The 24,067-nt window shown below is 40.7% G+C and overlaps 1 protein-coding gene across 1 annotated transcript; it reads right to left on the reverse strand.

Moving 5' to 3' along the window:
- Positions 1-14,245: 14,245 nt before the first annotated feature.
- LOC129179153 (C-type lectin domain family 10 member A-like) lies at positions 14,246-22,522 on the reverse strand. Its single transcript, XM_054772031.1, has 8 exons — positions 22,343-22,522; positions 22,220-22,300; positions 19,859-19,963; positions 19,718-19,768; positions 17,749-17,767; positions 17,584-17,666; positions 15,996-16,112; positions 14,246-14,831 (listed from the first exon to the last, which is right to left on the reverse strand). The coding sequence occupies exons 1-8, from the start codon at positions 22,520-22,522 to the stop codon at positions 14,679-14,681; spliced, it is 789 nt and encodes a 262-aa protein (XP_054628006.1). The 3' UTR covers positions 14,246-14,678.
- Positions 22,523-24,067: the final 1,545 nt, after the last annotated feature.

Raw genomic sequence — 24,067 nt, forward strand, 5'->3', positions numbered from 1 at the left:
AAGACAGAAATGCTTTCGTATATCCTTTCACGCTGCTTAAGCCTAGATCACGACTGGTCATACGGGCTCCTACGGCCGGTCTACGTGTAAAAAAACACATGAAACACACGAAGGGCGCTCGTGTAATGTGATGATGATTTTCGAGCAGTAGACCGGCCGCAGACCGGCCGCAGAGGTTCTTTGTCATGTCAAACTCACTCTACGTGCGCTTACGTTTTTTTCAGGTTGCAAAACAAACTTTGTACGTCTTCGTACGTCGTCCACTTATCAATAAGTGGACAACACAATGATGGGTTGGTCGCCATAGACGCATTGTCGACATCAGCAGCACTGACCCAAGCGGGTTCCACTGTATCTACTGTACATTAGTAAACAATGGCAGCCTTACCCCAAAACATTGCAGCAAAACCCTCTTTTTGTCAAAGTTGGTCTCCCTCTCAAGATAACGAACTACAGAGTCCAGCACAGTAATCCGTACGTTCTTGGTGACATGCAGTGATGTGTTGTGGATCTCTTCTATCGCTAGCAATACTACAACAGTTGTGCTGACTGCTTGTTCCAACACCGTAGCTACAGATGAAGTCACCAACTTTCCGACCCTGGACCTCAGGCCATCTGCCCAGCAGCGTATCATCATGTGCGTGACCATGTCCTGGCTGGCACCGGGCTGGCAGGCGGTGGTGAAGTTCACAGAACAGGTCCAGTTGAATTGCCTCACTAAGTGTTTGGCAAGGCAAAAGTTCTCTTCAGTGGTTTTGTTGTTCGTGGTGGTGTAGTTGGTATTGGTGGCACACATGGTGACCACCCATATGCTCGACGGTTCATGGGCCAACAGTAAGAGAAGGCCAGGATTTGAGCAGATTGATGAGACAAAGTTGGACTGATCATGCTCCCAGCAGAGGGTCAAGAGCGCTACATCCGGAAGGGCAATACTCCAGGTGGAATATTGGCACTGTTCTGCAGAGTTGAATCCCATCCCCTCTCCTCCACCCCCCCCATTCCCATCGGGAGTTACTCCCAGATTTGAATGGTTAGCGCAGTACTTTATTAACCAAGTGTTGTCCTGGTTAGCCATCAGGTTCTGAAGGACTGTCATATTGGAGCAGACTTTGGAGGTGAAGTTTATTGGGTCCTTCTCGGCACAGAGAGCCAACTCGGTCATATCGACGATGATAGGACGTGCCCATTCAGAATACCTGCACATCTGAAGTAAAAAAGATTTTTAAAACATAGAAAAACTCACTGTAGTATGTGATCCAGATAAAATACCCACCTGTGGTAGAACCTCTATTTCCTTGTCTGCACACACGGATTTTAGCCATTCGTTCTGGGGGTTCTGTAAGAGCTTTTGAAACAAAGATGCCTTGCAGCAGACATTCTTTTGAAAAGCAAGCTGATCATGTTGCCAACAGAGTCCGACCACTGAATCGTCCACCTGCCGATCCTCCCACGAGTGGTAGTCGCACCAGTCTGAAATGCCGAAAGGTTTTGGAGTCACAGTGGGTGGAAAAGTCAAAGCAGTGCTGCAGTGATCCCCAAGCCAGGCATTGTCCTGATTACGTAGCAGGCTGTCTAGAAAAGTTCTGTTAGCGCATACCTCCTCAGCAAAACCTCTTGGATCGTTGCGAATGCAGTGTGCCAAAATATCCGTCGTAATCTGCATGACATCTTGCCACTCTGAGTAGACACAAGACTGAGACACAAGTGGATCCGGGCCAGGAAATGGTAGCGGTAGTGGCACACTTGTGCAGTTTGGCATGAACCTCACATTCTCAGGGTTGGAGAATAACAACATGAAGAAACCGGTGTGCTCGCAGATGAGTTTTGTAAGCCTGGGACCGTCTATGGTAATGCAGAACTCTAATAAGTGTGAATCTACTGGGACTGTTGGTTGATCGAGCCAATGTCCGTAGGTGCACAACTGACCCACCAGGTAGCTGGAGTTTGCTGAAGAATTTGCACAGAATCCATACACCCAGCTGTTCATCTGGTCTGACAGCAACTTCCTCATCAGTGAAGCATTAGTGCACACATGCCTCACAAACTCTTCACGTTCGTTGTCGCTGCACAGAGAGACGAGGACGGCATTCACCACCTGGTTTTCTAGCCAGCTGCTGTAGTTACAAGCAAGTTGTTGGAGGTTGGGGGCTTCTCTGGCTCTACGGCGAGGTGCAACGCTGCTCATCGGAAAAGGATGCGTATCTCCAACACTGCATTCCGATGTCTTGCTGAGGAGTGGGGGCACCAATGCTTGAATGACATAGCACATGTTGCTCCACACTGTCTGCACCTGCCGGGCACTGAGGGATGTGAGTGCCTGACACAAGGTGAGCAATGATGTGGACATTCCTGCTCTTGAACCGTAGAGGATTTCAAAACAGAGTGTATCATTGAGCTCGGACAGATTTTGGTGATCACATCGCAGGAGCGTGCCGTGGTTGGTTTCAGTGTCGGCCTCTGGGACACTGCGTTGGAAAGGAGGATTCTGGCACTCTGGATATGTGCACACAGTCTGTTCTGGAGGTCGGAGGGTTTCCAGAAGAATGTTAATGATTGAGTTAGTGAAGGACCAGCTCACATTGTGGTTCATTCCCCTAAAAAGGACACAATCAACAAAAGTTACCAAATAATGGAATAATATTCACAAAATTCACACAGTTTCATTGAAGGAAATCTTTGGCACAGATCTTCACATATCTTAAGCCTGGATTATGTTTCTGCATAGTCACTACATAGTCCCCTAGGACGCCGTCTTAACCGTTGTATAGCTATCTGTCTGGGTTGACCGTGTGACATCCATTACTGTGCCGGAACATTAGGGACAATGTTTTCCGAAGAATCAACTAAGTGAACCACAACGCTCGTTGATGATGTTGGCTACCGTTGTCACTAAACAGCAATGACCATTAAAAAGAGACTGGGAGTGTTAATGGAGCTGGAACTAACTGATATGAAACATCCATCCATTTTCTTCCACTTATCAGGGTCCGTGTCGTATGGGCAGCAGTCTCAGTCGGGAAACCCAGACTTCCCGTTCTCTGGCCACCTCTTCCACTTCCAACGAGGGGATTCTCACCAAGGCATTCCGAGGCCTCCATTGTGTCCCTCCCGGCTGGACATGCCTGAAACACCTCACCAGAGGGGCTTCCAGGAACTATCTGGACTAAATGCCAGAGCCATCTCAATGCCAACTCCTCTCAGTCTGAAGGAGCAACAGCGCTATTCTGAGCTCCTCTCAGATGGCCGAGCTCCTCAACTTCCCTCAACCAGGAAAGTCCTTTCAGCCACTCGTATCTGCAGTCTTGTGGTTTTCGTCACTACCCAAAGCTCATGACTATAGGTGAGGGTGGGAACATAGATCGACCAGTAAATCAAGAGCTTTGCCTTCCAGCTCAGCTCTCTCTTCACCACGACGGTCAATTCGCCTGTCGATCTCATGCTCCAGCCTTCTCTCACTCATGAACCTGGGCCCAAACCTCTCTCCCAACTCGAATTATGTAATTTATCCGATACCTGCTGAGAAACATGGCCTCATATTTATAGTGTACTGTCACTTTTATTGCAAAGGATTTTGCCAAATCGGACGAGAAGGCAAACTGAAGGTGGGCTGCAATGAGCCAGATACACACAAAAATAATAAACCTCAATGGTGACACTTCGATCAGGAATTTGATTGGATACTAAAATATTTAGGAGGTACAAAGCCAAAACTGTGATTAAAAAACTGCTGCGTCAACGTCAGCTAGTAGCGGATGTTTGCGTGGAATCTTCAAATTAAGAGCATCACATTCGTTGAGTTTATGACATGACAAGCACTAGCTCGGACTGGATGTTAGCATTTTATTTTCAAAAGACAAGCCGAACAACCATCATCACGGATCATTGAAAACTTGTTCCTATAGTTGCAACGTCACTTTACACCGCTACAGTTGTGCAGTAACGTATGTGCAAATGATGAAGATGGAAATAAAATGATAATTTCCAACCGATTTTCGCTATGTGGCGGCATGCTATTACCAGACATTTGTTGTATAATTTCACATAGTTTAGAAAGTTATTGCCCCCATTTCCCCTCAGGGGTTTCGTACTTTACAATCTGTGATGCAAGGTTAGATTTTTTTTTGGAGGTTCATATTAGTGACGTGTCGGTCGCAAACGAATTGGCTCTAAGAGCTTTGAAATGAACGACAGGAGCCGGCTCTTGACGTTGGGAGCCAACTGGGAGTCATTTAGTTTTTTTGTCATCTTTTTTTTCTGTCAAAGGAAAATGTCATTGGTCAAGATGTGTGGCGCCGTCTGTGTCCACACTGAGCAGAGGGAGGCGTGGGATTCAGCACACGCTGTGGTGCTCTTAGAACCGATTTGTTCGTGAGAAATTTGCATGACATATTTTGACTTACTTTTTCTATTGAGATGGGTCAATATAACATAATATGTTTTTGTAGCTGCTCATTGAGGTATAAATAAATGCATTTTTAAGTAATAAACATTTGATATCATGTATTTTTCACATTAGTAATCCATTTGCCACTTGAGCCACTTGAGAGCAGAAAGACCCAGCTCTGTTTAGTGAGCCGAGCCAAAAGAACCGGCTCTCTAAAAAGAGCCGAAATTTCCATCACTAGCGCATAACCCAGGCTTAAATGCATTTATTGTTTTTGTAATTTTTGTAGTTTTTTTATTTGTTTTTGTAATGGCAGAATTTGTGATAAAGATGTGGCTTTGAATCAGTAGATGGTGGAGATTCTCACCACATTATAAGTTGCTTGAGATCTCCTGAAATGGAAAAAAACAAAAGCATGTGACCAAAAACACCCTGTATCATAGTAAAAATATTGCCAGTGGACATAATGTTACCTTGCTCACAGCTTTCTCTTTGGTTAAGTGTTGGGATTCTTATTCCAAACTGTAATGCTATTTTGATGTAGTCCATTGGTACTTGGATTACTGTGGCTACCATGTTGAAGATGTGTGTGGCAGCTGCATCCACCACGGCACTCACGGCAGTCACCAAAGTCCCAAAGAGAGGCAACCTTGCCAGGATGGTTAAAAATGTCTGCTGAAAGCCACTCTGTGTTGCAGTCGCAGATTCCCCCACCCTGAGGTAGGCGTTCACCAAACTGCTATACTGCGTATCACCCCCATCACTCAAGGGAGTGCAGGTCTGAGATCTCATGGATGACAAGAACAGCAGCAGTGGTTTGCCCAACTCCAGAGAAACTGTCCTTGTCAGGTCTGCTTCCGCTCCGCAGTCCTGCCTCTCAGATAAAATGCAGACTAAGGTTTTGGGAAGTTCTTCAATGAACCCTTCGCTGAGCAACGGTTTGAAGACAGACAAGAAATCAGTCAAAACACTGTAATACGCATTCAAACCCATGGAGGAAGCGTCAATACTGCGAGTATTTTTATTTTCACCCGACAAGGAGTGAATGTGATTTATAGCTGTCTGGATGTCTGCTTCTAAACTGGCAGTCCTGCCAGTCTTTCTTTGGATCAGTTTTGGTTGTGAGCTCACTTGCTTGGCATCACTTATAATCCCTGTGGAAAGAAAAGGAAGCATTCATGTACATCTACATTGTCTTTGCAGACAATTCAATTCATGTCTGTGTTTTAAATAACATAAGGGAAATTACAACAATAGACAAAAATGTACCACATATACACTTATCTGACACAACACTGGGTACACCAAATAAGATCCAAAATAACTACAGTAACCCATTGGTTATTGCGATTAATTGGTTTCAGACACGGCCGTGATGAGGGAATTTTTGCAAAGTAGGATTCCTTATTTATAAATCAAATATTTTTGTAGTTACAGCAAAAGAAACCTGTTTCCGACCTTCTAAATACCGTTTTTAATATTATTAGAGCCTTCTAGACATGAACTAACACCCCTATAGTCACTTTTACACTCCTATTACCTAATATAGTAGACATAAGACATAAATAAGCCAAGGTGCATAGTTTACATAGCCAAATAGCCAAATAAAAATGCACAGAATGTATAAATACAGTACCAAAATATTTTTAAAATAATCTTTGGACCAATTAAGTGAAATTGGATAATTTCCCACAGCACTGTGATTGGGCAACACTGATCTGGACCAACGCAAACTACAATCACGATAATAATTATTCTATTCATATCCAATGCACACACAGAATGAAAAATTGATTCAAACACCTTGTCAGCTAGTTTCAGGCAAAAACATTTTGTTAGTTAAAAATATTAAATAAAAATGTTTCTAGCTAATCTACTAGATTATCCCAAAAAAATATATTATTTTTGGCAACGTTTTTATGCTTGAGTGAATTTGATGTAAAATGTAATATGACAAAAATATGACATTTTATATTAATTTGACTTGGTGTTATTAGGATGCACAGTATACAGGTGCAGCTCATCAAATGAGATTATTAGAGCTGCAACAATTAATCAACACAGTGATGATTAATCGATTATCCAATTAATCGACAACTATTTTTGTATTAATCATTTTATGATTTAAAAATGTAAATATCCTCTGATTTCAGCCTCTCAAAAGTGACTTTTTTTTTTTTTAATTTGCTTAGCATCCATGAATGAAAATCTGTTATCTTTGTGTTTTAGTGATCAATGATAGATATTTTTGCTTCTTTTCTGGCATGTTGCGGACCAAACCACTAACTGATTGTGCTTGGTTCATATCGATTTAAAAAAAAAAAAAAAGTTGAATAAAGTTGAAATATTAATGGAAAAACTTTTTTTTAAGTTGTAAAATTATGAGTAACAAACAAAACAAAATAAAGTTGTAATTTTTGAAAACTTAGGTTGGGGAAAATGTTATAATATTATGTGAATAAAGTCATTACGAAAAGAAAATTTACATCAATTATGTAAGTTGAAATATTTGGAAATTTAAAAAAAACAGCAAATATTGGAAAAAAAGAGCAAACAGTGAAGTTGATACTGATAATAAGCTTTTCACCTATATCACAAAGCTGAGATGCAGTTTTTTTCTTGAAATCTATATAACTTCTTAACACATCTACATGTGTTACTTTACAAAATATCAAAGTTGCAAAGTTGCATCATCCAGACGTCCCTCGCAATATCACGGTTAACTTATCGCGTCCTCAGTATATTGTGGTTTTCAGAAAACTAATTTATGAATAAATGATGGCTGTTTTGTGGTCTATTATTAGTCAAAACATATTGAAAGACGAGTGATACTGTATGTAGTATTCTTGTCACGAGGCGGCAGTAATGACACAAAACATTGATGAGACCTTACAGACAGGCAGACAGACAGAGAGATAGATACTTTATTTATCTCCAAGAGAAATGACATTACCTTAACACTGCATGAAGTCATGAAATCAGCCATGGCATGTCCGACATGGTAGAGTGAAAAAAAAGTTCTCCCATTCCGTGTGGAAGTGGTACGTTTTTGTCTTCTTAGGTTTCAAAGAAATTGTGGATAAATGGTTTGCTCGCTAGCGGCCGTCTCGAGTCCCTGCAGCGTAAGAGTTGCGCAATGCGTTGTACAGAATGAATAACAGGAGTGTGAAGGTGATATAGGTGTGTTATTTCATGTCTACTGGGCTCTAATGATGTTAAAAAACATATTTAGAAAGTCATACACAGGTTTTCTATGCTCTAACTATGAAAATATTCCATTTATTAACATTGAATCCTATATCGCGGAAATGCGTTTATCGCAGTCGGGTCTGGAACCAATTAACTGCTATAAACGAGGGACGACTGTATGTGGCCCTTGCTGGAAAACGTTTGGACACCTCTGGTCTAGTGCCTAACCAATTACTCAATTAATCAAGACAAAAAGTTTGAGATTAATTGACTAAGAAAATAATCATTGGTAGCGAGCCTGATAGAATATCATGCAAAAGTTATTTGATTTCAGGAGTTCATTTCACAAAAAGTCAAATTAAAGGCTCAGGAAGTTTTAGCAGTTCATTTTGTGATTAGAGTAACACCCAGCAGTTTACAATATTCAACTTTTTGACCGTTTTACAAATTTTATGACATGCTGAATTTGTCCTTTTGGATTTGCTTTAAACTATAATTGTCAAAATTAGAGAAACACATTCTTGCAATATTTCACTCCGTTTCACTTTTTGAATGGAACTTACTGAATTATATCCATTTTTCAAAGACACTTCCCTGCATTTTTGCATCTCAACGGTTGTGTATTATAGGTGACAAAGCAAATAAGCGTGATTGATATCGAATCATGTATCTCAATTAAGATGAATTTATTTGAATTTTACAACATGCCAAGAGACAATAAAAAACAAAAACAAGCTGGGGGCCAAAAATGGCCCCTCGGCCACACTTTGGCTAGCAATGACGTAATAACGTAGTGTTTCTGTGTGATCGTCCATCTATTGAAGCATTCCTACTAGAGTTCTATCCTGCATGGTGAGAGAAACGCTGATTGTACTTACCTAACAGCATGTACAACGTGTATACAGCCCGCATTCTTTACAATGAAAAAAACACTGAAAAAGTGCCCGCTTTGCTTTGTCCTGTAGATGACCAGATGTTCATTTGAGGTAGAACATGCTCATCCGTCAAAGTCCATGACTTGTGGCCTCTTCCCCTGCTTGTAACTCCACACCTGCTCCAATAGCTGTGTAATTAACTCAGAGTCAACTGGTCAGGGTGAGAAATGAGGGCTGCGGAAAGCAGACAGAATTTGGCAGTACGACCTGTGAATTATTGACGAGTCATCTTAATGAAGTCCGACCGTCTGAAACCCGAGTCCTGCCAGAAGACACCAGACCAGACTGGCTGCAAGGAGGACTGACGCGACATCGACCTGAAGGACCTCCCTGCCTCGGCAGGATGCTGCAATACGGGTGGGCGAATCGATCCAAATATCAATACGGATGATATTTTTCATTTGGCATTGTTAATATTGATATATTTACGTAAGGTCTTAGACAGGGTGAAGAGAGCCAATGGTAAATTCTGTGCACGCTCCGTTAAAATCTAAAACTATGAGACGCCGTACTATTTTTTAAAGTACAGTACAGTTCATGATAGTGAAGTTGATACTTTTTGTCGGCTTTATCAGTAAATATAATACACCCAAAGCACACAGTATATGAAAGCTTGGACTTCTTTGCTTTAAATTTGTTATATATTTTGAAGCATTTGATTCAGGCATATTCAGAAGTGTAGTCAGAGGAGTAGGTTAGAAATTCACAGTGTGGCACTTTGTAACTTAGTTGTCCACCTATTTTATTTTTGTACACTCAACAAAAATATAAATGCAACACTTTTGTTTTTGCTCCCATTTTTTCATGAGATGAACTCAAAGATCGAAAACCTTTTTCCACATACACAATATCACCATTTCTCTCAAATATTGCTTACAAATCTGTCTAAGTCTGTGATAGTGAGCACACCTAAGGCACACCTGTGCACTGATCATGGTGTCTAATCAGCATCTTGATATGGCACACCTGTGAGGTGGGATGGATTATCTCAGCAAAGGAGAAGTGCTCACTATCACAGATTTTGACAGATTTGTCAACAATATTTGAGAGAAATGGTGATATTGTGTATGTGGACCAAGTTTTAGATCTTTGAGTTCATCTCATAAAAAACGGGAGCAAAAACAAAAGTGTTGCATGTATATTTTTGCTGTGGTTCATAATACTGTATATGCAAGGAATGCCTGTTCAGTTTATGATCGGCAAATGGCGAGCTTTTACTGCATTACAAATGAAAGGACCAAACCACCAAGAAGAGTGGCTAGCAGACAATCAATGATGTGTGTTGCAACAGTCGCCCTCACCTGTTTTGTATTCTTTTTGCTGTGCTAACAGACTCCCCAAAAAATAAAGGTGCACTTGACGGAGCTCCGCCTATTGATATATCAGGAGCATAATGCCGGAATATTAAAGAATATGCACCAAGCTCATTCATTTATAGTAAATAGGGGCATGCATTATTTGGCAGGACAGATTTTGGCCCTGCCGAGATATGCATGTACAAGATGACTTCTCCATGTATGTCATTCACATGATTTGCTTAATGGAAAACTGCACTTTTTTTGGAATTTTGCCCATCATCCACAATCCTTATGTGAAACATGACCAAATATTTATTTCCCTTTTCTGTACATTCTGAAGACAAAACAAGTTAGCATGAACGAGCTAACAATGGATGTCATGGAACTCACTTAATAAAGCCCTAAAAAAACGGCATCAAAGTTCCATTTACATAACTGGCCTGTATAAGAACCAAGCTACAGCGATATTGTTATTGTAGCAGATGGGCGGGAAAAAGCCCAGCATTTATCCACGTTACCAACTAAACCACAAGACTGACTGCAAAGTGGATACTACTGGTTCTAGACTTTACTACGAAGACTCAACAAGACGCTAGGTTGCTGTGAGCATTTTTTACCCGAGGACGATATTGTACGGGGAGCACAAGTCTTGTGCCAAAAGACACAGCCATCCCAATGAGAGCGGACATTGTAAGTGACTGCTTTCATGATACTGTTATCCGTTAAATGTTTAGCACTAATGCTCGGGGCTGGAGGGTGGAGGTGGGGTCTGGCGGGTGGTGGGTAAGGGGGAGTCTTTCATGATAACCTGTAGCTCATCCGGCACATATTGAGGCTTAAAAGATAAGGTTCTGGTTCCTCATTTGTCCAAAAGTAGTCATTAATAAAAGCACAGACACGCAGTTTGTATGCCGCTTTGTTGATGGCAGCAGCATTAGCTGCTATCGGCTCTGTGAAATCAATGCGCCTGGGAAAGAAGATCCGGTAACTTCTAAAATGCTAAAAATAAGGCAAAATACTGTATTACATGTTATCATGAATGTACCTGTTTCGTCGAAAAAGGTGTGTCCCATGACGTGCACAGTTAGGCCTTTCATGCTAATTAATTTTAAGGTCTTTAAAATGCCACAAAAGAGGGAAAGAAATGTGTTCACGTCTCACATAGGGGATGATGGGCAAGGTTCCAAAAAAAGTATTTTTCCTTTCAGGCCCTGGATGCTGTGGGCGTGTCTTCACACAACTCTGCAGCAAGGTGCCTCTGGATTGGCAGACCGGGGTCGTGGTCCCTTTTTAAGTAGAGGGAGCGGAGGGTGTGTTCCAACTATCGTGGAATCACACTTCTCAGCCTTCCTGGTAAGGTCTATTCAGGAGTTTTGGAGAGGAGGATCCGCCAGATTCAGATTCAGAAGGAGCAGTGTGGTTTTCATTCTGGTTGTGTAACTCTGGACCAATTCTACACTCTTGGCAGGATCCTTGAGGGTTGCATGGGAGTTTGCCAACCAGTCTACATGTGTTTTGTGGACTTGGAGAAGGCTGACGGTGTTCCTTGAGGGTCTCTTGCTTTTTGCAGACGTGGTCCTGCTGGGTTCGAGCCATGACCTTCAACTCTCACTGGATCATTTCGTAGCCGCTCAGAAAAGAGTGACGTGCCCTCTCTGGGTCGGGGATGAGAGCCTGCCCCAAATGGAGTTTAAGTACATCGGGATCTTGCTCACGAGTGAGGGAAGGATGAAACGCGAGATCGACAGGAAGATTGGTGCAGCGTCTGCAGTGATGCGGACTCTCCATTGTGAAGAGGGAGCTGAGTGGAAAGGAAACCTGTCAATGTACCGGTCGATCAACGTTCCTAACTCCCTCCTCCGCATTGAGAGCCAGATGAGGTAGCTCGAGCATCTTCAGGATGCCTCCCGCACACCTCCAACTGCAAAGCCTCGGGGGAAGACCCATGACACGTTGGAGACACTATGGGGGTATTCTGCGAAGTGAGTTGTATTAGCAAGCTGTGTTGGAAAGCCGGCAACTTGGGCTAAACTCAATATGGCCCCGACCTGGTTATGCCCAGGCTTACATCTTAAAATGGGCTATGAAAGTTTCACTGTTTAGCTAATTCGGAGATGGCATCACCATTTTAGAACCTCAAGATATATCTTCAGTCGAGGGAACACGTTATATGCTCACAAGCACCAGAAATAAAATGCAATATGAAATTGGGCCAGTGTTAAAGACGTATTATGTCACAGCAGTCCTTGCATAGCTGCATCTTGCGCACACAGCCTGGGTTGGTTGAGTCACTTTCGCAGAATACCCGTCTCAACTGGCCTGGGAAGGCCTGGAGCTGGTGCTGATGAGGTACAGTAGCTGCGGAGAGGGAAGTCTAGGCTTCTCTGCTTAAGCTGCTGCCCCATTGAGCCGACCTCAGACAAGCGAAGGATGAATGGATGAATAAACTGCAACTTGCATACACAAGTCTCATCTCCTGTGCTTTATGTAATGGATGAATTAAATAAAACAGATTGGATTTGAGTTTAATTTGGAACATGCAAAAACAATGTAGAGCAGTACATCACATTTACACTTGCACGATTCAACATGTACCAAAAATAAGCTTATTTAATCAGCAATTACTGACAGTTGCTCACTTCCTGTGTTCCAGTTGACCAATTTTTTCTAAAGGTACAGTTGTTTGAGCTTGTGGATAACTTGTTCAGTGATATACATGGATAGATGAAAAGCAGTTGATTATCATAATATAGATGTATGACGACTAGATGGTTACAGAGTAAAAACTTAGATAAAAACATTAGAGATGCACAATATTGTTTTTCAAGCCGATACCGGTTTATCAAGTCCGATACCCGCCAACTTTTAGATCACTTTTAACAAAATCAAAATATGGCGGCGGCTTTAGCCGTCGTGCCGTCTCTCACAAACTTGACTCACCACTCAGCAATAGGAACAGGCGTAGAGATGCTGGCATGTCAAGTGGCTGATAAAGTTGTGATGTGTTGCAGCCCTATTTGCTGATTGTTTGCTAACCACGTAAAATGTCTTCCTCTGAAACAGTGACTGTTACAAGTGAGCTCACGGTGTGTGCGTCACAGGCAGGAGAAAGAATTGCTCGATTTTCTCACCCTAACTCACCGACAGCACAGCACTGAGCGTGTTTTTCTTGGTTATCGGAGGTATTTTTAATGTTAATCGGATTCATCGGTATGACATCATAATTCCTCATATTCTGAACATGTTTTCAGTCTGACAAAATCATGAAACAGCAGTTTTCAGTGTTCTCTGTAAAATTTGAAGTTTCTCTAAATGAGTAAAATACATTGTTTTCCCTAATCTGTTATCCATGCATTTCCATATTTGTGATTCAGTGAATAAAGTCTTTGTGTGTTCTCTAGCCAGTGTTGTCTTATCCTAACTGACGTTTTTGCAGTACAGTAAGTGAATCAAGAGAGAACAGTACAGATTATGTTGATTTAATTATGTTGTGTCATCGGTTATGACCTCTAAAACGTGTTTTCCTTTACCTTGTTTTTTGATTTATTCATTATCTCTGATTCTACTAGCTCCTGAACAGAATGCTACAGTATTGTCTGCATGTAGTACCAGCTTTAGGTTTTTTGTGACTTTGCAGTTGTCGAGTTGAATAGTTTTATTCCTTCATTTGATGCTATGCCGCAAGTTATATGCAAAACCTAATAACACAGCCCGAGTACTGTAGCGATTAAGGAAATTGGCAGTGATCTGTGTGGAGTTTACATATCCTATTGGGTTGTTTCCAGGTACTCCTTCCTCGCACATGTCCAAAACCATGCATGGTAGGTTAATTGGAGAATCTAAATTGCCCCGTGTGTGAATGGTTGTTTTTTCGATATGTACCCTGCGACGGACTGGCGACCAGTCCAGGGTGTACCCCCGGCTCCCGCCCAAAGTCAGCTAGGATGGCTCCAGCACATCCCTGTGACTCGTGAGGATTAAGCGGCATAGAAAATGAATTATTACAGTAATTGTATGAAATACTTTTTTCAGATCCCTAAATACACTACTGTAAACATATATACTGTGGTCTATGGCGTTGGTATGGTCTTGGGTTTTATCTTTTAGATCTGTTTTTACCATACCAACAATTGCCGACCCTGAGATCCTCCGACACTGGTCTCCTCATCATTCCTAAAGATGGGACACGCACGCAAGGGGAGGGCTTTTTTCGGTATTATGCCCCCCGTCTATGGGGGAGTTTGCCCAAGGTATTTCAAATTTTTTCATTTTATTCACGTTTTTTTGTTTTTTTTATTCTCCGTATGGTAATGACTTTTTGCTTTTATACTTTTATATTTATTAATTATATTATTAATTATATAATTTATTAATTATATTAATTATATTTTTATGTTTAGTTTTATATTTATTATATTATTTTTTATGTTTAGTTTTGTAATATATTTTAATCAGTGTTTCTCTTTTTATGTTGTATTGTTTTTATTTTCCCAGTGCTCTTCAGAGGGTGCCATTTGAAATGTAAAGCACTTTCCAAAGTATGATTTAGGTAATTTCCTCAGTTTTTCAATTAATGGCATCCAGGTATTTTGGCTCTCTGAAAGTAATTTGCTTTTCTAACCAGTTGCTTAATTTTTCAATGATTTTGGAAAATTGTGGCAGTAAAGAAACCGATTGGATGGTACATTGGTGTCATGTTCATTTTGTTTGGGATCATATGAATGCTGATTATGATTAATTAAAGCATCTGAATTGAAAGCAGAGTGGCAACATCTGTCAGCGCTCAAGTCCAGGACATAGGAGCAGTCAGATCACACATCAGAGACAATCACCATCAAATCTGACAAAGAAATGGTTGTTTCCAACCACATCTCAAATCATGGAGTCCATTAGGATCAGCATGATTGGGAAAAGGTATCGACACACAGTATTCGTCAGGATAAATGAACGTATTGTCATTGGGCTGGCTGCTTGCCCATGGAATGTTTTCAGAATTCGAAAATCAATCCATTGCCAAGCATCTTTCTGGAAAAAAACAAAGGATTAGCTCAATCAATGTATGAAATTGGCATCCTACAACATGAAATGGCTGAGAGCTGTTCATTTTCATAGCTAATTTCACCCCAAGCAAACTGAATAGGCTTGTTTTGTCAGATTATTAACCAACGGTTGGTATCCACAACTCATATTTTGTATTAAATCTAGGGCTGCCAATCAATTGAAATATTTAATCCTGATTAATCACATGTTGTCCATAGTTAACAGATAATTAATCACAGATTCTATAGTGTACCTTTGAAAGATCATTTTAAAGATTTTTAATACACCCATCAACATGAGACTGGATAATATGTTTGCTGTATGCTCGTTTGTTTATTAAACATTCAAAATGGACCCTAAATGTATACAAAACAAACACAATGGACCGTATTTTCCAGACTATAAGTCACGCTTTTTTTCATGGTTTGTCTGGTCCTGCGACTTCCGGTATACTCCGGAATGATTTACGTTTGTTTTTCCACACTGACAGCCAGGAGAGGGCGCTCTAGGCTTGTGTGCCAGTATCTGCCGCTCCTAGCACTTCTGTACCACTGAAAATTTATAATGTAAACATCAACTTCAACTGCGAGACGGGACACAAATTCCCCTAAAACGAAAAACATTCTGCAGATTACAAGCTCCAAGTAAACTAGTTATGTTGTTTAGGCTATAGTTATCAGAGTAACTATTAATATGTTACCATACCACCTATCACGTTACGTCATACTAGAACTTGCCTTTCAACATGAAATGTCTGTTCTTGGTCTCTGATTTTATAAAAATCAATTTCTTCTAAAAAATGCCTTATAATAAATATAATAGACTTATAATCCAATGCGACTAGTCCATGTTTTTTTCTTCTTCATTGTGCATTTTTGGGGACTTAGTTGCGGCAGGCCTACTGTATATCACTTCCACCCTTGGCAAATTTTTACGACAGCAACTCTGCGACGTCACGTGCTGTGGTAGTTTTTTGGGTTTCTTTTTTTTAATGTATGAACATTAATGGTAAATAACCATGACGAAAAGACTTCGTTAGCACACCAGTTTTTCTATCATCTTTATTCACTAAGACTGAGCTACGTAAAAACCTTGGCCAATGCACGCTTTTGGAGAACATTTTTGACCCTGTTACTATTAATCACCCACCTTGTCAGGATCATAGGCCCCAACCCAAGTGTGGCTATGAGCGAAGCCCTTGAAGAAGTCGAACACGGTGTGGTCGGGAACGGTGGCCAAGTGGCTGCCCAAGGAAAGACAGTGGTCCTGAAAAAGCAATAGAGGATGGCAAAAAATTGGCATTAAAAACATTGTTTACAACTCACATTATCGCTTTTTTATTTAACACCGCGTATAGAGCATTTGTGGTATCGTGTGCCTCACTCTATTGGGTTTCACCTTTGGCGGATTCGCCGCTTCGCAGAATTTTTGTGCATTTTTTTCATTACAGCTTATTGTAGGCAAAAATGAATGAGTGATTTTATTAAGTAACATATGAACATATGTTGATTGACTGAATTATTAGTGCCTTAATGTAAGTACAGTATAAATATAACCGTTTTATGATTAACTGAATGAGTGATTACATGTAGTTTATAGAAATAATGCTGTGTTAACTAATTAGCTGAGTAGATAACAACTGTTATGTTGTAAGTATGTCAAAGGTTAACTTGTAATAGTAGTGAGAGCTCACACATGGTGAAGGCCAGCCGGGACCAGCAGCCAGATATGGTCACAGAATGTAGCCAAAACAACTCAGCACTATCACTTGCAGGCGTCACACAACTTTGTCAAGGAATCCAGGAAAAAGTTATCATTAGCGAGACTGGTGCCAATGGTCTGAGCAAAACAGTTATAAAAAGCAAAGGGGACCATCGATCGGGACCTGATTCTCTTCCTTCGGAGAAGACGCGGAGGGCGTCCATGTAAATAAACAATGTAAATAAATAATGTAAATAGTCTGGAGCTTCGTAAACTATTCTGTATATGATTTATTCTCAATACAATTCTTAAACTTAAACTGTTGTGTGAGTCTTCATTCCTTCTCATAACTGGAGATTAACAAACACATAAGGGGGAGTTGAAATTGACTTAATTTTCTCAAGTGGTCTTTTGACCTTCAGTAGATTGTGGAGAATTTCATCTCCGACAGTATGAACGTTGTTACAGGCTGAGCCTGGCCCTTTAAGAAGGATTGCATTGTGGCAAATACGCATGACTGACTTAATTTTTTGTGTCCCATCTGCAGGTTTATCATTAAAATTCAATCGAAGGTTTGAACCTCTTTGAGAGTGCTTAAATAAGAGAAATGTGATCAAATGTTAATGCCTGTCTGAGAAAAGTGTATACCATGTATGGTGAGGCATTTTACCGCCTTAAAACACACAGTACATAAAAGGTTTGCTATGATTTCACTTCACTGCGGGTTATTTTGGGAGCCTAAATGAGGAAACACTACACTAATGCAATTTAATACAAATGTTTCAATTTGGACTATTATCTTTCAATATTTTTTTATTTTAGTCTGATGCTACTTTCTCCTCATTCAGAGCATTCAGTAAATGTTTTTTTTTTTTCTGCGATTGACAAAGACAATAAATGTACAAAACCGTGTGTGGCCTGTAAAGGCGCAAAAATATTTTCACAGCAGTTTTTAAGAAGTTGACATTTGATGTCATCAGGGACAAACGACTGAGGTTAATGTAAAGGACATTTCAAGGGTTAAGGGCTGGCATACCTCAGCATCACGCCAAGTCTTTGCTGTTTCAACATACAGGAAACACCTATCCCCATGTTTACGCCGTTCCAGAGGGCAAACACCTGTGAGAATAAAAGCTTCAATTAGAAAAAGCACAAAACACAGGAAGCATTACGTGAACTGTAAACAAATTGCCATGCTAACCTGCTTTGCGCCAACGAGCCTGTGAATGTAAAACAAACATTGAGGTTTTTATTTTTAGTCTGTCCCCAAACACTATACTGTCAGGATAGGATTAAATAATATGTTTCTTTGTGCTCCTTTTCGGACATGCTAAATTGTGTTGTAAACGTGCAACGTAGTGCAATGAGACTTTGTGCAGCATGTTTGGTCATGGCTCGTTTATGCAAAACAATGTACACAGCATGCATCACATGTTTGCACAATTCGACATGTCCGAAAAGGAGGAAGAAGAAGAGCCAATTCAGTGCTACCCCTTTTTCAACTATTACTGTGTCTTGTTCACTTCCTGTGTTTAACATGTGGATAGCTTGTTCAGACTTTTCTGGCAGAGACTAGCGGCGTTATACGCACTGTTTGGAAAAAAGCATTTATTTAATAAAAAGTAAATCGTTCTGGGTACTAAATATCCCATGTTACGATGCACACACCCGAGGCTTATAGGCGCCACTAGTGGGTGTGGCTTATATACCGATGTGCTGTATGGCAATTACGGTATAGAGTACGCTATAAGAAAAAATTTCATCTCAGCTTTATGATATAGGTGACCCATTTTGTTTGTTTTTTTCAATCTTTCTTCTCAAATAATCTTTGTAAATTTTCTTTTTGTATTATGATTATTCCTGTAATACTATTTTATGATTTTGTTTTTCCCCCCCAACCTAATTTTCCAAAAATTACAAATTTATTTTCTCATATTACAACTATATATTTTAATGTAATGTTCATATATATGAATATTTATAATTTATATTTTTTCTCATTAAATCATCAAATACAGCTTTATGCTTGTAAAATGACCGCCGTTTTTTCAATTTTTGCTTTTGTTTTTTTTCCCCCAGCTATTTCAGCTGTCTTCTTGTCATGTTGGCTTTTTTAATAATGAAAACCCGTTTTTTCAAATGCTGTATAGATGGACATTTTAATGTTCACATGCCCAGGATGACACCAGCGTTTGTTCACATACAGTGCAAGCCCACCTCCTTTGTGCCATCCACAGGCTCTTGTGTCCCTGTCCGCTTTGATGGTACTCACTCTGCTCCACGTTACTATCTCGGACGCTAGCTGTTGACGGTGTTCGGTAGTTTAATTCACATTTCCCTTAATAATAGAAGGTACTGAAGGCTTCAATCTCCACTTCTAGTCGTGGCCACCCTTGGTCACTCTCCGGCCACCCCACTTGTCATCGAGACATTTCAGGTATCAACTTATTGCCACCCCTGCGTGAGTAATGGTCTCACCTTGGCCACACCAATGAAAAATGTCTGGCTCCGCCCCTGCGCCCATGCTAAGTGCTGCTCTAATCGCTGGCTGTTCATACTAGGGACCGTCAATAACTATTAGTACTATTGCACTGCAGAGAGTTTGTTAAAAATATGTCATATATTGTAAATCACAACACAAATTGATCTATAACCATGTCTACTGATGAGTCTACCCTAAAAGTATTTTGCATGCTCATTTTTTCCATTTTTGGGGGGGAGGATTGATTTATTGGATCTTTTATTGGATTAGGGACCTGACTGAGGTTCGTTATGAAAGCTAAACAAGATTGTTGGTCATGCTGTGTAACAAAAAAGTAAAATCAGCAATAATTTGGTTCAATTTTTTTTATGCTTTGAAGAGATCTATTATCATACCATAATCAATTCCACAAATTCATGTTTGTAACAAAAGCACATTTAAAAAAACATTTTTTTTCAAGGATCGGTACCGCGATCGGCTCGGCAAGACTACAAAAAAAAACAGATGGGAAGCCAAAAAATGTGGATCGGGACATCCCTACTGTAGGGGGCAGGCTCCCATTATTGACCATTCTGTCCCACCGATATGGTACAGATGGCTGGTACCTGGAAATGGTCTCCTGTAGTACACGTTCTGGGTAATACTGTCATACTTCCTGTTGCAAATAAGTGTCATTGTGTGTTTTTACCAGATTGTCCTTCTCCAGCTTCTCCAGCTTATTCACACGGTCTGTCAGATTCTGCGCCCATGAGAGTATAATAAGAGCATGTTCTAGGTGATACTGTAGTACTTTCAGTACTTAATTGTCCATGCAAATAAGTATCGATACCTCATTGTCCTTCATCAGCTGCTGGAGGAGTTTTTCTGGGTAACGCTGTTGTTTTATTTCTTCTGGGGCGTCTGCCACCAGCACATCAACGAGTGCTTTCAGATCCTGTAGCAACACACGCCACAAAAAATATCATTTTCCATGCCGTTTCCTGCTGTGGTCAATAGTCACTAGCAAACTAGCTAACAGTGTGAGCTAACAGTGTAAGACAGCCACCAATAAATAGAATAGAAAGAGAATACTCATGAGTCACTTAATTTCTTGCGCGCAATCGAATACGTTGATCATTAATATTCAAATGAAATTTAACTTTGAGAGTGTTTACACAAGAGAAATGTGAGAAAATGTTAATGCCTCTCTGAGAAAAGTGTTCAAAGTGTACGGTGAGAGGTTTTACAGCCTTAAAATATATAGAATTGTAAAAAAAAAAATTAAAATTGTAAAAAAAAATGAAGTTGGCTATTTCGCGGATTTCACTTTTTGGGAACTTATCCCTCGCGATAAAGGAAGCAACCCTGAAACCCAAAACGAAACAGAATTTATCCGACTCGATGACCAGCCATGAAGAGCTCCATCAGACAATGTTTTCCGAGGGTCCTTAACCCTGAATGCTTGCTTTACAGTCCCTCACACCAAGTTGAATAGACACTGTTTGGGCCCATAAGAGTATAATAACTGCTCAAAGAAATTAGAGGAACACTTGGAAAACACATCAGATCTAAACTGGGGGGAAAATGATCTTGAATATCTTTCCTGATAATAAGTGGGTGATGTATTAGTAACAAAATGATGCCACATCATTTGATAGAAATGAAAATGATCACCCTATAGAGGGGGGAAATCAAAGACACCCCAAAAATGAAAGTGAAAAAATGATGCAGCAGACTGGTCCATTTTGCTAAAATGTCATTGTAGCAAATAAAAATGATTCTCAGTAGTTTGTGTGGCCGCCACGTGCTTGTACGCATGCCTGACAACGTCGGGGCATGCTCCTAATGTTTTTTCCTCGTGTATGTATTTAATGATCCATGTTGACGGCTCCAAAGCAACTGTTGGTGTCTGGCGCCATCTTGGTGTTTGGCTCCATCTAGTGGTGAAAAAACCCCCCCGCTCCATTCACCATTTCACGGAAGGCTCGACTCTCGATCAAAAATAAGTGTTAATGGGAGTATATTGGCCGAAAGGGGGCACTTTTCAAACTTGTATTTCGGATTCCAAACAGGGGACCCGTAGAACCCCGGGGAACATGCCATATGGGCGTATGACTCACTGGCTTAGTTTCATCCCGCTAACATTTAAATTTAGCAGTCGATGCACAAAATTGCACAACAAAGTCCAATTTATTATCCTTTTATTACCCATTTGGGTACAAACGAATCTATGAGTGACGTACATTCTTCAAAATGTAATTCAAATGTTTTTAAATTAAGGTGGTTCCCTTTTTCAAATCATATAGTTATAGCCATTAGCAGGGGTGTAGCTAGGAATTCTGGGCTCCATGAAAAAAAAAGACTTATCTTATTAATTACTAGGGCTGTCTAAGTCAAGGAGTTAAGGTTGGGTTATACTTACCGCTCAAATGGTCCGTGCGGAAAAGAGCTGCTCGGAAATCCGCTCGAGAGACCGTGTGTGACTTTATACGCCGTGTGGCATCTGCTCCCATACTGCAAGGGGCAGTGTATCGAACACACGCGTCTACCACGGTACTAAACTAGAGCGGAAGAAGTTTGCCATTGTTTACTTGACTTCCAACATGGCAACACGTGCGCGTCTGTGCGTGACTTTTTCTTGTGGGGTTATGTTAAAGACTAATTTTATGTTATGTTTATGTTCCACCATGTGATTAATTACCATTAAATATTGTATTTTTTGGTGCCCCTGGCAGTCGGGGCCCCTGGAATTGTCAATTTCCCCCTTTACTCAACCCCTGGCAGTAGCACTGATCACAAATTTTAAAAATGACAATTCCTCCATATGATCATTCCTGGACAGTCTCACTCAGGGATCATCGGTATCGGAATTGGCAGCAGAAAACTCTGATCGCAGCACCCCTAATAAGAACGCATTCAACAAGTTTTGCTGGCCACGTCCAAAATAGGACATTGGCTGGTCCAGGGATGAGTTTGCGTGCCTCATGAGAAAAAGATTCGTACTATTAGACAAAAGGTTTTTCAAGTTAATAGTAATTGTCCCTGATGTGTATGTTGGGTGTGCATTATTTTTAGTGTAAAATTAGATGATAAATGCGTTTCAGGGTAAGGATGTGACTAAACACTTATGGAAAATTCTTGTATTTGCAGGTCAGGATGCATGTTCTGGGTCACTCAGCAAACAAAAACAATTGTCAGTGTATGCTTTTACCTTAAAATCTTTGCCCAGCTTGACGATGTTGGCTGTCACAGCCTGCAGGAGGACATTTTCTGGGTAAGACTCTCGTACTTCCTGTCCAACCACAAATGCAAATAAATATCCTGGTGTTTTTACCTCAATGGTGTTTACTGGTTCTTCATCGAGCTTCTTCGCATGTGTTGTTAGGTTAGGCTGTACCAATGCCATGATGAAGATGAACATAAGTCCAATGAAAAAGGTCGAGAGGATGGTGCACGCCAGTAGCACAAACGCCTTCTGCGGCTTCTTGCCCAGAATGTTGACCGTCTTTTGCATGTTGTAAGTTCTTCTGTGATGGAGCCTGCCTGAACTTGAGAAGATGGTAGAGGATGGTTGGTCAGCTCAACTTGTAGATTTTCTTTTATATTTACTTCTCGTCTCAGTAGCACTGACGCCGATGGAACTACCCTGTTATAAAACACAGCATGCAGAGCCGCCCAAAACTGCTTTCACTTCACTTCCAAATGCACAAACTTCATTATCTGACGTGTTGGCATCGTTTAACTCGAGAATACAACATTGTAACATTTACAGGTCTGAAAAGAGGAAACCCATAATAGGTCCCCTTTAAGCACTTGGCACGGAATTTATGACCGACGATGGTACACATTGGCACGTAACAAGTATTGTTTATGTCTAGTGCACGACAATAGTACGCGCAACGCACATTGTTTCCGCATGGGTATGCATTGGCACCACCACTTCCTATAAAGTCGTGGCATTATTTGGTCCCACGGTGTCCCGCGTGACGCCACGCCACAGCAGGCATCACCCCTCATTAATTAATCTTATGCTAGGGACCTACAAGATATCGAATTTAAAAGAAGCTCGGAAAGAGCAGGAAAGAGGCAATAAACTAGAAAAAAGGAGGAACTGACAGTATGGGAGAGGGAATTGATGGCTACAAGACGTCACTTTGGGCATAATGATCACCATTAAGAGAAAGTCACAAGGAAGATCCAAGAGGCCTCAGAAATCACTTAAGAATTCCCCCCAACTTGCTCCAAGAGGTGGTGGAAAGTTAACCCATTCATGTGAATGAGACATGCTGTGATAAGCACCGCCGGCATTATTTAGGCATAAGTTGCAGTGCGTTTGCGACTATTCACGAAAATTATATGTGCAACAATTTTTGACCATTTCAAAATTGTCTTTGCGCACTCGCACGCAGACCCAGTTTACACGGACTTAACACCTGTTTACGACCAATTTACAAAATATTACAATCTACTAATTTATTTTCCACTTCGTTACACTCTTCTGCACTCTTGTGTGTATGCTAGTGGCCCCGCCTCCACCCACCGAGACAAAAACTGGACGACAAAAGGTCTCACTCCGTTCATGCCATTGTTCTACGGAACAAACACGCCGAGGTACTGAAACCAATGCTCAGAGTGAACCCTGTCGAGGCAAAGAGACACGCAACCACATCGCAATATATTGAGGCTGGCAAAATTATCAAGTTAATTTTCATTTATTGTGTGAATTGTGTGATTAATTTCCGGTGTGTAAGCCGCACCCACTAAATTTTGAGATAAAAACATTTGTTCTTATAGAAACCGCACTCAACTGTAAGCTGCACATGTTAACACCATAAAATGACATTTTGTGGCACACACTAGTCCATGAGGACCAGACAGCTTTTTATCTGACAGGAGCCAATCATGAGCTATTAGAAACCCCACAACAAGCTTGCCAACCCACTGGAAATGGTTAGTACTCAGCAGTGTCAACTTACAGGGAAAGCTAAAATAATCACACAGCAACTTAACACTCAAAAGGTAGCTTTTAACTATACAAGACAAGCAACAATACAAGTTT

Source organism: Dunckerocampus dactyliophorus, chromosome 3 (assembly GCF_027744805.1).
Source record: "Dunckerocampus dactyliophorus isolate RoL2022-P2 chromosome 3, RoL_Ddac_1.1, whole genome shotgun sequence".
In the NCBI taxonomy this organism is placed as follows: Eukaryota; Metazoa; Chordata; class Actinopteri; order Syngnathiformes; family Syngnathidae; genus Dunckerocampus; species Dunckerocampus dactyliophorus.

What these genes read in the sequence shown, in the direction of transcription:
- LOC129179153 (XM_054772031.1), bottom strand. Translation starts at nt 22,522, where the DNA reads ATGCAAAAGACGGTCAACATTCTGGGCAAGAAGCCGCAGAAGGCGTTT. An exon ending in AACCAGTAAACACCATTGAG is followed by an intron (nt 22,301 to 22,342) that starts GTAAAAACACCA and finishes GTGGTTGGACAG; the next exon opens with GAAGTACGAGAGTCTTACCC. An exon ending in AGACTTGGCGTGATGCTGAG is followed by an intron (nt 16,113 to 17,583) that starts GTATGCCAGCCC and finishes TTGCTTTTTCAG; the next exon opens with GACCACTGTCTTTCCTTGGG.